Raw genomic sequence first — 12290 nt, 5'->3', positions numbered from 1 at the left:
CCACAGTGGGATCCCTTTGGACACGTCTGCGATAACGGGTGACTACAAGATGTTTCTGAAGCTATGCACATCAGTGTGTTCTGCAACATTACCACATTTCCCTTCGTGCATTGTACCTGTTGTTTGTAATCTATTACCTGTTCTAAAACCCTAAAATTTTTCTCAGTACTGAACGATCAAAAAAAAAAAAAAAAAAAGGAAAGGTACAGGTCCTGTCTTTCATGAAGAAGCTGCTCTAGCTTTGCTTTCTTCAAGTGCCTTCTGAGGCCTCACGTTTCCATTGGCAACTACATAACAGTCCCTCTGTTATTAACAGGATTGTTGTAATGTAATTGTCAACAGCACAACCAATGATAATGTGCTCAAAAGAACAGGATTTTGTTTTTCACTTAGAAGTTACGTTAAGCATGTAAGATAGGCTGTTATTCCTTGTGCCAGATGCTTCTAGCAAATCTAATTCCCCATTAACTGGACTTCCTTTTCTTTTTGCAGAACTGCCTGTGAAAATCAGCAAGCCTTTGTCAAGCATGAGTGTAACTCAGAAGGACAAGGTCACATTTGAGTGTGAGCTGTCCAGGCCCAATGTGGATGTTAAGTGGTTCAAGGTACAGCACTTAATGGACGGTGACATTTTCACTTCTAATGTCCCTGGAAGTCAATGAGAGCCTTTTATTTCACTTCCAAGAGACGTGGGGCTGAGCCTTTGCTATTTAGCTCTTAATGTGGCTCTCTTGTCCTTATATTCCTTTACTTGCACAGTTTATCTCTCTGTGGGTTATTTATTTACCAGATCATTTTGAGTGCATTTATCAGGTTAAAAGTTAAGCTCCTCTTGAATTTATAGTGAACTCCTGAACTGTTGTTGCACAGAGTGGGAGCCCTGCTGTCGACAGAAGCACAGTCTTGGGATTCACTTCACACGTAGCAGTTCTCACCCAGGATTTTTAGCCAAGTTGGGAATTGAGGTTTAGGGTGAAGCCTTGATTCCTTTTGCACCTGACAGTCTGGAGATGAGCTCAGGCATTACACGTACCTTCCTTGTAGCTCAGCTGATTCTTTGTTTGAGTGGAGATAATAGCATTTCTTCAAAGTAATGTCTTAAGGGGCTAATTGCCAACCCTGTACAGTGCCGTGAGCCTGCAAACAGGTATTTCAGATCAACCAATAATTGATGCATGTTCTGTAACCATTCGTGGTTCTTGAAAAATTTGACCATGCTTAAATTTTGGCATATGCTGAAGTTACATTAAGCACAATCCCACTAAGTCCCTTGAGACAGGTGAATTAGGCAAAGATCTGAATGCTTGCTTTGCTCAGCGCAGACATGGAATAGTTGATGGTGATTTGGTTTGGCCTTTTCCCTTCTAGGATGGGAAGCAGCTTCAGCAAAGTAAAAACGTGGGGATTATTTCCCAGGGAACTAAGAGAAGCCTTATTATTCACAAGTGCGAATATGAAGACCAAGGAACATATGTATGTGAAGCAGCTGACGACAAGACGTCAGCTACGCTACAGGTTCACGGTATGTTTGACTGAATGAGGAAATGACCCCTAATGCAATATTCGGCTTCACAGCAAGAAATGCTTCATGGGCAGTTTGTGCATTTCTCTGTTACTCGTTATGAGTAATGTTCTCTTCCTAGTGCGAAAATATTGACAGAACTGTCCTGTGCTTGTTTTATCCCTGGATGAGTGTTTTTGGAAGAGATGCTAACATAGTTTTACACTTGTCGTAAGTGTGTTCTACTCTCTGGTTTTAAGTTGTTTCTAGATTGGCAAGTTAACAAATAATAGACGGCCTGGCACAAAGCAGGGATCCGAGGGCTGGCATGCACACAGTTTGGTTCAGCTTCTGCCGCTGTCACACCTGAGTAGGAACTGGACAAGCTCTGGGTATGATCTCAAGATCTGCCCCAGTTTTTATGCTGTAAATGCTAAGGTAGAGTAGGAAAGTGTCACGATTTCTTACTGCATCTCTGCTTTATGCTCAAGACACTTTTCCCTCTGTGTACTGTGCTGTGCAGCTGTTTAGGCACCAGATGGATTTTCTCACCAGCCTCTGAAGCGCCAGAGACAAGCCAGTGCTGAAGGCCAGTTCCTGAATGGATAGGTCTGGTATTCCCTGGCAGATGTTACTTTCCAGGGAGACATCTGAAAATATAGACCAGCTCTTTCCTATTCCTTGCTAGATGCTGTCCTCCTGTGGCCACTTGGGTACAGCGTGAGCAGTATCTTCATGAATGTCCTGTCCTGTTCCATTGCTCTGCTAAACTCCCTTTTTCTCCCTGCCTTTGTGGTTGGGATGGGTTGCTGTTTGAGTGCTGTCTGGTTTACGTCCCGTTGCTGATCCAGGGTTTATCAGGGCCTTCCTTTCCGAAAGGGGAGGGCTGCAGTAACAAACAGAGGCTGGATCGGTTCTGACACAAGTAAGTGCAGGGCTGTGGAGTTAAAGGGGATCATGCCCAGCTGAAGGCGCTCTGAAGCAAAGCATCTCATGCTGTACAACACCTGGCTGAGGTCTCTGTGGCCCTAGGAGATCCAGGTACACTGGAGAAGGTGTGAGAGGGCAGCATGCAGAGAAGGACCGAAACCACGCTGCCGAGGGCAGATAAAACCTCAAAGCGATTGCGCTAAAACATCCCGAGCTGCTTTAAGCCCCATATCCAGTTATCTGCCACTCTCTGCTCTATGAAAAGTGCAGTTGCTGTTTTTAAGAAGATAACAGAAGAGCAGCTTCAACCATCAGCCCAGCAACCAGTTCCCAGTAGTGGCCCATGGTAGATGCCTAGGAGAAAGCATAAGGTTTGTAGTAACACCAGAGGTTGTAGGCTTGTGTTTAATTTTCCTTGGTGATTATCTTCCATGAATGTGTTTAATTTCTTTTAAAACCCATATAAGTTCTGGCATCCCCAAAATCCTGTTGCAGCAAGCTCCACTGTAGCTGGTAACTCTACCTGCAGATTCAAGGGTAAAATGTATTTACTGTGTTGCAGAGAGAAACCATCCGGGAAAGGAAGTCGGTTTAGAATAAAACACAAGTTGTTATCCCATTTTTCCAAGCAAGCGTGCAGAAGTTAAACATGCTGCACTCAGTTATGGACATGCCGCAATAAATATTTGTCACTATTTCACAGCCCGAGATATCAAGATTATTAAACCACTGGAAGACGTGGAAGTGAATGAATACGAGAGTGCCTCTTTTGTCTGTGAGATTTCACACGATGAGGTCCAAACCCAGTGGTACAAAGATGACAACAAGCTGAAGGCTGCTGACAATATTAAAATGCGTCAAGATGGTAGGGAGTAAAAGGGGGGTGTCATTTTTGAGTGGAGGGGATTGGGGTGGGTGCTGGAAAACACTGAGAAAAGAACTTTTGGTGTTGGGTGCTAAGCACAAAGGGCTGACCTTCAAAATCCAGTTAAGAAGGTCCAGCAGGGAGTTGTCCTATGTTTTAGGGCTGCAGCTAAGCTGGACCTCTGACGCAGTGGGAGCTTTAATGAAGGGAAACCTGACATTAAATAAATAATTAGTGTGTGCACAAGAAAAGAAAAAGGCTCCTGGTCGGTCAGTTCGATCCCTCTAAGGCACAGGAATTTGTATTTGCTGACAGTGGGAGGGGTCCCTCTGTTTCAAGTACTTTCCAGATGGTGGCAACCACAGTCAGTCCATCCTTGATGGAGCAGAGGCTCGGTTACTCTTTGATGCGGGCTTAGAGGAAGCGGTCAGCCTCGCTGCCGTGAAAACAGGTGGTGATGCACTGAAACCAGACGGGCAGTGCTCGAGCTCGCGGCATGCCTCGGAGGATGACGTGGCTTCCTCAGAGGAGGATACATGTGCTTGTGTGTCTGTTCTCAGGAAAGACCTATTCGCTGACTTACATGCGTGTCCAAGTCGAGGACGCCGCAGAGATCAAATTTGTAGCGGGAAAGGCAGAATCTTGCGCCCACCTTACGGTGAAAGGTAATTGTACTTTTGATGACAATGGTGCTTAAACTGTCTCTTGTTACAAACTAAGCAATTTCCCTCACTTTTAATGGAAAGAAAATTGAGCATCACCTAGAGTTTTCAGGGAAAGAAGAACCCTTACCTACCTTTTTGCGTATGAAATATCAGCCTCACTGTTGGGGATTTCCTTTGGCTAAATAACACAGAATTTATTTTATCAGAAAGGAGATGGTGTTTTTCTACCTTTAGACATTAGGAGTCATGTTTAAACTCTGAGGGAAAACACTGCAGTTTGTCTTTCTCTTGCATTCTCTCTTTTTTATGTTTAAATAGAATACAGCATTTTTTGTGTTTAACTTAGCATAATAAAAAGAGAGAGAACAAACACTTTTAAATTAATACACTGAAGAGCAACCCAGGAAATCTGAGATCAGTCCCTGGCTTTGCTGCAGCACTGCCGTGTAATGTTGAATAAAAGTGTCTCTGCAGTTCAGCCCTCCAAGTGGTAAAACAGAGATAACAAAGACTTCCTTTCCTGAGCTCTTTACTTACTGTGTGTTAGTTCAGGGCTTGATAAAGTGGGGATTCCTGCCATCATCCAAATAACTGATCGGAAAAGAAATATTGCTAATGAGTTTTCATTTGGCAGCCTTCAGTACAACTGCACTGACTATTGCGTATTTTTTAATTCCTTTTAGAGCTACCTGTAAAAATTGTGAGGCCTTTGCGAGATAAGATTGCTCTTGAAAAGCACCGTGGATTCCTAGAGTGCCAAGTGTCTCGTGCAAGTGCCAAAGTCAGATGGTATAAGAAGGATGTTGAAATTCACCCTGGTGACAAATATGAAATTGTCAGCGATGGTGTCTATCGGAAACTCATCATCAATGATGCAGATTATGAAGATGAGGACACGTACACTTGCGATGCCTTCGATGACAAAAGCAGTGCTCATTTCTTTGTTGAAGGTAGTAAACCATTTTTTCCCTCCAGGATACATTGGAAGAAAAATTGGTTGGTCCAGAAAGCCTTCTTCACTTACCCTAAAACAGGCACTAATTAAAAGTATTTTAATTAAGTGGTGATTTTTTTTCTGAAGTCCATTGGTATTGCTTCCTTTTAGAATTATGAGAGCAGGAACATCCTGAAAAATGAATATATAGTACCTAAGAAAAGTGATGAAATTCCTGTTCCGGAGAACTTTACCAGATGTACTGGAGAAAGTCTGTTGTTCAGAGAAATGTTGCTGTAGCTAACCAAAGACTTTCTTGTTATCAGCATCTGCATTTCAGTGAACTTTCTATTCCATCTTCTAATGCCTCGTGTTTGATATCAGGATAGGAAGGTGGCATTCTGTTTTACAAATAGGACGGGGAATCAGGAGATCTGGATTCTCTGGATGCTGTGTCACAGTCTTACAGTCTGATCTGTGACCAGCCCTATATGTTTCTTTAGCTAAAAATGGATGTTTTAAGGCTTATTGAGGTGATAAGTGCAGTATTCAAGTGAAGTAAAGATGATATGAGCATGCAGGATGATCATGAAAGAGTCCTTTCACGACTCCTAAATCCCCTTTTTCTCTTGTTCCCTCCTTCATCCAGAGCAATCCATTAGTATTGTAAAGGAGTTGTGTGATGAGGATGTGACTGAGCCTGAAGAAGCCAGATTTGAATGTGAGATATCCATTCCATCTGTGAAACCCCCGAAATGGTCTCTGTGTGGAGAAGTCTTGCAGGCTAGCAGAAACATTATCATGCAGCAAGAAGGCACCATCCACCGGCTGGCCCTGCTGAAAACCTCTGCTGATATGACAGGCACCATTCAGTTCTCAATTGGCAAATCAAAATCCACAGCAAACCTGCTTGTCAGAGGTAATATGTCCTAGTTTGAATTAGATCATGAGAGATCCCTCCTTCTCCCAGTCCCTGGAAAATAATTGTTCAGGCTTACTGTTTAATGTGCACGCTTCACTGCTTGGGGGCTTGGAAATGTATGTATACCTGGACGATCTGCTTAGTCCCCAGCTGGTTGTTGGACGCAATGTCGGATGCTCTAAATGAGACGACAGTGTCTCAGGAAGTGTCTTAGATTAGATGATGAGTTTGATGTGCTTGGTTTTCAAATCTCTTGAGCTAAGACTAGTTGAGTCACAATAAGATACCATAAAATTAAAGACAAAAGAAGTGCCTCAGGTAGCAGGGAATTGACTTTTGAGACTTTTGGTTGTTGTTTTTTATAATATTCTAAATTGTAGCATTAAAAAATATAGAATTTGTAAGTTTATTAATACCTCTAAAATCAAATCACCGTAAAATCAAGGAAGAAATACCTTAAAGAGTTTGCTCCTTAAAGGGAGCAATCATAATTCAGTTGAGTGCTATCTTTTTGTTCCTTGCTCTATTATTTCTAATTTTTACTCACTAAAAGTGGTTTCTGCTTTTATTATTATTATTATTATTAACTATACCAAAGTATTCAGAGCAGATTAAATTTGCCAGGAGAGTTTCTTTTGTCCCATTTCTGAACTAGAAATGTTTGATAGCACATTTACTGAATCCATTTTGTCATTGATTTGATCTGAGACAAAGCTTAAAGTCTTTCTGTCTTCTGCTGTCACCGTGGTAAATATCTCCAGTCACCTCCTGTAGTTCTTGTTTTGATTTTAATTCATTCCTATTTGAATAAAATCCTCAATTAGAGAGAAGCTGAATAAACACAGAACGAGAACTTGACCATGCATTTGATAGTTAATATACAGTATTTTCTTATAGAAGTATCATCAGCAGCATTCCCTATAGATTATCATGTCCCTGTAGCTTCAAACTGGCCTCTCAGCAAATCAGCCCTGTGACAGGAACTTGTAGCATCATCTGAACGGTCCCAAAACAGTGGCCTTTGTATTAATTGACATGAAACAGAGATTTGAAACTTTTCTTCAGCTTGCCCTCATCCGTTCTTCTTTTCCAACCCTGCTTTGCAGATTGCAATATACAGATCACCAGGAAGATGGAAGATAAGATAGTTTTGGAACGTCGTTCAGTCATCCTATCATGTGACTTCAAGCCTTCTCCAAAGGTTGTGAAATGGTTCAAGGGCCAAACAGCCATTGAGCCCTCTGAGAAGTACAAAATCAAGCGGGAGAAGCATTCAGCAGAGCTCAAGATTCTCAAGGTGAAGCCTGAGGATGCTGGTGTGTACATGTGCAGGGCGGGAAACGCAGAGACCGAAGCCATGCTGACCGTTGAAGGTACGAGCAGTTTGCAGCAAGCAGGCTGGCCTGTTGCATGTCCTTTCTGATTTAGTATTTCGCTCTACGTTTCTCTTCTTGAATTGTGGTCGATTCCCACAGTTCTCTTCTAATTTTATATGAATGTAATGTTTTAAGTGCACTGACTATTTCTGATGTGCACTGTGCTGATATTCCAAGATCCTGAAGTCCAGCACTTACCTGTCAAAGGGATTATGCGTGTGGAAAGGCAGTATTTGGGAGAGGTTTTTGGCAGTAGACAGAAGTTCAGGCATCTTTCTCAAGACTTTATTTATTAGTCTCAAGGCTTTCTTTATCTCAAGATTCTTTCTCAAGACTTTATTTTCCATTTCATGCTAGGAACTAGTACACTCTGGTAATTCTAGCTAAAAATGTTCTTTTTTTTTTTTTTTTTTTTGAGCTGCTACAGGCCTCTGGTTTTGATGCAAATGCTTGTGGTTTTCATTCAGACCACTGTAGTCATTCGCTGACCACAGTGGTATCTTTTATCACCGCTATATGTTTATTAATCCTAATGGTGTTCTGCCTCATCCTGGTATGGCAGTATTGTTTAGCCAGTTTTTGACCTCTGGAAAAGCTATAAGGAAAGATGATCATAGTGTCACTTTCCACAAGACTTGTAGGTAAGCCTCAGCATCGTTTCCAGAAGTCCATTGAGCATCTCTTGCTAATAGTTTGACCTAGAAGAGATTCATTCAAATGACCAAATGATTTAATATTCCCAAAGCCTCCTGAGTCAGTCGGTCCTATGAAAAACAGCATTTTTTAAATAGAGTAATTGCAAAGACAAACCTGTGGCCAGTGACTGGAAAAGAAAATAATTCAGTTCTTGTTTCTCCTTAAACCTGAGCAAATTGCTTAATCTCTTTATGCTATCTACTTGTGACTGAAAACATAGTCTTCCCCTCATCTTCCGTAACTATTTCACTGGTGGCAGAGTCAGAGACAATTTAGTTATAACGTGTATACGTGCGTTCAGTGACTAGCACGCAGGGACTTGGAGCTCTGTGGGATATTTCGAGGTCACTGTAATGTTGTTAGCATTTTAGAAAGAATTATTTATTTTTAAATTTAAAAAAAAAGAACCGTTTTATGTGGAAAAGAGAATAGAGGGGGCCGGGCAGCATAGTCTTTTGTAATGGATGCTTTTTTGCTGGACTGTGAAATGTAATGAGCTGTGATGCACAGGAGATCAGACTAGACCGTCTAATAAACTCTCAACACTATGAAATCTAGCTGTGGAAAGAGTACTGATTCATGATAACACTGATGATGGTGCATTTTGGTTTCCTACAGCCCGCAATGTCGAAATAATCAAACACCTGCAGGATGTGGAAATTGAAGAAGAGAGTTCTGCCGTCTTCTCATGCGAACTGTCCCACGATGACGAGGATGTGGAATGGTTCCTGAATGGCAACCTCCTTTATACCAACAATTTCAATGACATCAAGAGTGTTGGCAATTGCTACACGCTGACCATGAAGCAAGTCAAGCCTGAGGATGCTGGCACAGTGATGATGAAGTCAGACAAGGTGTCAGAGAGTGTGTGTCTGAAGGTGATAGGTGAGTCATGACCACGTTCCTTCTGAAAGCAAACAAGAGATGGAAGGGAGGCTATGGTGTTATTTACCATACCCATGCCGCGGTCCTGCCTCTAAGCTTCACCTCTCTGGGGCGAAGTAATAAGGGTTCAGTTGCTTTCTTCCAGTGTAAGTTTCTACTATAGCTGACGATTTTTCTAAGGAAAATTGTTTTGGTGTCCTGCCAAAATTTTCCATAAATTATCATCGTCCTTTTACTTGTTGTATGGACAGTTTCAAGGGCAATTTCCTTTACTTGTAGCTCTCTTCAGTAGTATATTGTCTATATAGTGTTATTACTAAAGATTTTGATTGCAAGGAGCTGAACTTCAGTGTAGCTTTAAGGGTAGCACATACCTTTCAATGCATCTGTTCCGAGTTAGATGGATTAGACAATAAGAACACACTTCGTTACTGTCCTTAATATGTCTTAGAGCTTCATCACACAGCTGAGTTACTGTGCTTTAACACATTCTCGTGCATCAGCTGAGTAAGTCATGTGAATTATTTTAGGGATGTTAAAAACTTTAGGTAGAACTCTCTTATCAGAATTTCAGTGAATGCATTTTCTTTTGCCACACACGTGTACATGCATGCTCAAGTAATGCTCAAGTAATTCACCCTGTCCACTCAGAGAGCCCGAAGGATTTGCTCTTCCTGCTTTCTCTGATATCTGGTCAAAATTTTTGCCTCTATACACAAAGAACAAATGTCTTCTGGATCAAATATATGTTAAATTTTATAAAGGGAAGCAACAAAGCAAAGAGACGAGAGGCAAAATGTTTAAGAGAGAGTGTACAGCATGTCCTTTTATTGCCGCTGCCCACTCTGGTGAATTCTGCTTCATGAAATGGCAGTGCTGGCTGTCCAGCTTTGGAAGAGCTACATCCCAATTACTTCCCTTCACGCATTTTTCTTACAACTACCTGAACCCTTTTCAGCTTTAGACTGCTGCGAGGAGAGAGGACATCCCTAATGAACCTTCTCTGCTTCTGTGGCATTATGCACGCAAGTGCTCCCAGAGCGCAGCTCCCAGAGGCAGCGAACAGATGCAGCAGTTTGCGCAGCAGTGTTTGGGCTCTGACTAGAACCTGAGGATCTTGCTGGAAGTTGTGGGCTTTCTGAGGACCCCTGAGGAACTGATTGCTGTGAAGAGGAAAGGGGAAGCTAGGCAAGGACAACTGCAGGAGGCCTTGACTTCTCCTGGGAAAAGCTCGTGGGAAAAGCTCTAGCTAGGAGTGGCTGCTGCTAATGAGCTCTCTTGGTTGCCCCTGACCAGAGGGAGTTGGGGCCTTTGGTCCCGGTGGCCCTTGATTAGGGCGGTCAAGCACCCTCTCAGCCAGTGCTAGGGAGAGGCCTATATAAGAGCCAGGCCTAAAGCACAGCTCCCAGAGCGCAGTGAACAGAGGCAGCAAAGAGACGCAGCAGTTTGCGCAGAAGGGACGCGCGAAGGAACCTTCGTTTCTGTTCCCTGTGGTGTACGCTTCCTCAAGTATGGTCGTGACACGCCGCACAGCGCGTTCCCCAGCGGCTGTTGGAGTTGCTGTGTCAGAGGCTGGGACCCAGACTGACCCTCTGAGGGCAGATGCAGCCCTCCAGGTCTCAGGCCGCAGGGAGTGCTTGGGGCCTCTCCGGGAGGCCTGGGCTGGCAGCCAGCTCTCCTGCAGGAGGTGTGCTGCTGTTGGCGAGCTGTGTCGTCAGCTAAGGGAGTTACGGGAGGAGGTCAGTAGGCTGCGCAGCATCCGGGAAGCGGAGCAAGTGATAGACAGGGTATTCTCGGAGACTGTGCAGCTTCAGGAGTCCCAACCCCCTGCAGCAGTGGAGTTGCCAGAGGGCTCTGTGCCGTGTGAAACGGTACATCATAACATCATAGAAGAAGGCTGGAAACTGGTCACTGCTCATGGGAGGAGAAAGGCTCCTACTCCTCCCGAAGACTTGCAGCTGAAGAACAGGTTTAGTGCCCTCCAGGATGAGGAGGAGATGGGCATGGCTGCCAGGGAAGTACCTGGGACAACAGACCCTGTGCCTTGCCGGAACGCCCGGAAGAAGCGGCGGGTGATTGGTGGACACCAGGTTAACCATGAGGCAGCAACGTGCCCTTGTGGCCAAGAAGGCCAATGGTATCCTGGGCTGCATCAGGAAGAGTGTTGCCAGCAGGTCGAGGGAGGTGATCCTGCCCCTCTGCTCAGCCCTGGTGAGGCCACACCTGGAGTGCTGTGTCCAGTTCTGGGCTCCCCAGTACAAGAGGGATGTGGCACTACTGGAGCAAGTCCAGCGAAGGGCTACAAACATGATTAGGGGACTGGAGCATCTCTCTTATGAGGAAAGGCTGAGAGAGCTGGGCCTGTTCAGCCTGGAGAAGAGAAGGCTGAGAGGAGATCTTATCAATGTGTACAAGTATCTGAAGGGAGGGTGTCGAGAGGATGGGACCAGACTCTTTTCAGTGGTGCCGAGCGACAGGACGCGAGGCAACGGGCACAAACTGAAACACAGACAATTCCATCTGAACATGAGGAAAAACTTCTTCACTGTGAGGGTGACAGAGCACTAGACCAGGTTGCCCGGAGAGGTTGTGGAGTCTCCTTCTCTGGAAATATTCAAAACGCGCCTGGATGCGATCCTGTGCAACGTGCTCTAGGTGACCCTGCTTGAGCAGGGGGGTTGGACTAGATGATCTCCAGAGGTCCCTTCCAACCTCGGCGATTCTGTGCTTCCTTAAACCTAGTCTGTCTTGTTGAGTATCTGTGCCTCAGAAGTATGAAGTTGTCCCTCTGGCCTTCGCTAAGACTCTTCATGCTTGCCCTCGGCCCTATTCTCTGTGACTACATCTCCCATGGGATGCCAAGACCCTGTATCTGAGAGATGCTGCAACGTAGAGAAAAAAGGAGTCCTCGCAGTCTCATAGCTGCACAGTCATAAATTACAGCACTGCACCACGATTACAGTGCTGAATATCGCTCCCACTCCATGGCCATGCAGGAGGCCTTTCCTGATCCCTGTATCCTCCCATTAATGAATTCTGCTTTCCCCCAAACTCATTCAAATCATGAGGTATGAGAGGTCCTGTACTGGTGTCATCTGCTCTGGTAAGAGTTTACTTAATCCCTCTTTAAATGCCTGGTAGCAGCTGAAAACGTCTCAACTTAAATATCCTGATTGTTCTCTATTTTGTTCCCGTTAACCTTCAGAGAAGCCTGCTGTCTTCATGAAGTCCTTGGACGATGTTTTTGGTGAGGAGCGAGGTGTGGTTAAACTGGAATGTGAAGTCTCCAAAGAGAAGGTCAAACCCGTTTGGAAAAAGGATGGTGTGGAGCTCACTTCTAGCAACAAATATGAGCAGACGCAGTCTGGGAAGACCCTGTGCCTCCTTATCTGTGACCTCGAAAAGACAGATGCAGGTTTATACACGTGTGATATTGGCACTGATGTTGCCAAGTCAAAGGTTGGCGTTCAGGGTAAGCACTGTAGTCAATGGTGGCCAGTCGAGGGGCGCTGGGAA

General features: G+C 44.3%; 1 protein-coding gene across 1 annotated transcript in view; it reads left to right on the top strand.

The window, feature by feature from the left end:
- The window catches only part of LOC136991353 (obscurin-like), a 139048-nt gene that overhangs the window by 24659 nt on the left and 102099 nt on the right, over positions 1 to 12290 (top strand). The window contains 9 exon segments of the mRNA XM_067292220.1: positions 493 to 605; positions 1369 to 1522; positions 3135 to 3296; positions 3857 to 3961; positions 4645 to 4911; positions 5545 to 5814; positions 6924 to 7190; positions 8508 to 8774; positions 11980 to 12246. Of these exon segments, the coding sequence (XP_067148321.1) occupies positions 493 to 605; positions 1369 to 1522; positions 3135 to 3296; positions 3857 to 3961; positions 4645 to 4911; positions 5545 to 5814; positions 6924 to 7190; positions 8508 to 8774; positions 11980 to 12246 (1872 nt within the window).

The sequence above is a fragment of the Apteryx mantelli genome, chromosome 2 (genome assembly GCF_036417845.1).
Source record: "Apteryx mantelli isolate bAptMan1 chromosome 2, bAptMan1.hap1, whole genome shotgun sequence".
NCBI classification, from domain to species: domain Eukaryota; kingdom Metazoa; phylum Chordata; class Aves; order Apterygiformes; family Apterygidae; genus Apteryx; species Apteryx mantelli.
The sequence above is the reverse complement of the archived record's forward strand: the minus strand, read 5'-3'. Positions and strand labels throughout refer to the sequence as shown.